This window comes from Acartia tonsa, chromosome 8, assembly GCF_053477335.1.
Source record: "Acartia tonsa isolate MP-2025a chromosome 8, ASM5347733v1, whole genome shotgun sequence".
Classification (NCBI taxonomy): Eukaryota; Metazoa; Arthropoda; class Copepoda; order Calanoida; family Acartiidae; genus Acartia; species Acartia tonsa.
In genome coordinates this window covers 33,068,568-33,070,272 of record NC_137267.1, presented here as the reverse complement: position 1 = coordinate 33,070,272, position 1,705 = coordinate 33,068,568, and the positions used below count along the sequence as shown (strand labels likewise).

Here is a 1,705-nt window from a genome sequence, read left to right as displayed (position 1 = left end):
GTTTGTAATATTGTGAGACAGATAAGGCATGAACCTGACCTCATAAAGGTTTGTAATATTGTGGGACAGATAAGGCATGAACCTGACCTCATTAGGGGTTGTAATATTGTTGGACAGCTAAGGCATGAACCTGACCTCATAAAGGTTTGTAATATTGTGAGACAGATAAGGCATGAACCTGACCTCATTAAGGGTTGTAATATTGTTGGACAGATAAGGCATGAACCTGACCTCATTAAGGGTTGTAATATTGTTGGACAGCTAAGACATGAACCTGACCTCATAAAGGTTTGTAATATTGTGAGACAGATAAGGCATAAACCTGACCTCATTAAGGTTTGTAATAATAAAGACGTCTACGTTCAAACGAATTTTAACTAAAATTGTTGGCGGGATTTCAAGCAGTTACACAAAACACGTACAGCATGGGAAAAATGGCGAGGTTTTTTGTATTCAAGTCTTAAAATTAGGGGGGGGGGGGAAGTTTTGACACATTTGCGTAAACCTGGCACCTAGGCTTTATCTTTGGACTGAGAGGATAGGTTATTAATGATAAAATCATTCTTTTATGATGAATTTCACGAAGTTTTAAGATTTTTTGGATAGGCCTCCAGGTTAAAGGAGCTCCAGGCCTCCAGGTAGTTCTCAGTACAGGTAAAAATGAAAAAAAAATTTTTTTTTTCAAAGTTACAGGTCAACTTAAAAAACAAAATATGCATATTTTTTAATATTATTCACATATTTTAAGAAAAAAGATGCATATTTTGTTTTATAAGTTGATTTGTAACTTTAAATTTTTTTTTTCATTTTTACCTGTACAGAGACCACCTGGAGGCCTGGAACTCCGGAACCTGGAGGCCTATCCAAAAAATCTTAAAACTTCGTGAAATTCATCATATATAAATGATTTTATCATTAATAACCTATCCTCTCAGTCCAAAGATAAAGCCTAGGTGCTAGGTTTACGCAAATGTGTCAAAACTTCCCCCCCCCCCCCCCCCCATAGTAAGAATATATAATAGATATGTAAAAGGTTTTGTATAACAGTAACATTGGACACACTTAAAAAATATATAATCTACATAGAATAATACGAAGGTTTAAAATATACAATAACTCTTCTATTCAACCTTTTATTCATACGACGATATTTTAATAGAGAAATGATGTCAAATGAACCGTAAAAAAGTGAATGAAATGTAAGTAAAGATGTTTCCGCAAATAAGAAAGTTTTTCTGGAAAATTAGACGGTAAATAACACTGGTATCCAAAGTATGTTATGGTAGGGTAATTTTGTCTAACATAATTGAAGATATGTATTGTCTTTTACTCTAAGTTCCCTTTTACGGTTTTACTTTTCTTGCTTAAGACCACACTTGATTATATTAAGAAGAAATTGCACAAGGAAGATGCGACCAGGTTATAAAAACGGTAGCACTAAGACAGACTGACAGTGGTAAATTATTAAAAAGCCTAGCTTCCAATTTTTAATATCATTTTATTTGTGTTTTAGGCCATTTTCAAAAGTGATCTCAAGGCTGTTAGTGAAATATTAGGTTAGTAATTTTATGTCTTTTAGAAATCAAAGGCATGTAGTTTTCACTTCTTCCACCAATTAAAAAAATAACAAAAGCTTTGGTGCTTGCTTACATGTGAAGACCGGAGCACCGAAAACCCCCCCCCCCCCCGCTTAGTTTTGACAAAA

At 34.1% G+C, this 1,705-nt stretch overlaps 1 protein-coding gene across 17 annotated transcripts in view; it reads left to right on the top strand.

Annotated features, from left to right (window-relative positions):
* LOC145326750 (uncharacterized) overlaps positions 1 to 1,705 on the top strand; it is an 83,420-nt gene that overhangs the window by 88 nt on the left and 81,627 nt on the right. For all 17 annotated transcript variants that reach the window (XM_080170152.1, XM_080170146.1, XM_080170149.1 and 14 more), the window contains exon 2: positions 1,514 to 1,556. In XM_080170152.1, coding sequence (XP_080026278.1) covers positions 1,514 to 1,556 — 43 coding nt within the window. The remainder of the gene's footprint in view (positions 1 to 1,513; positions 1,557 to 1,705) is intronic.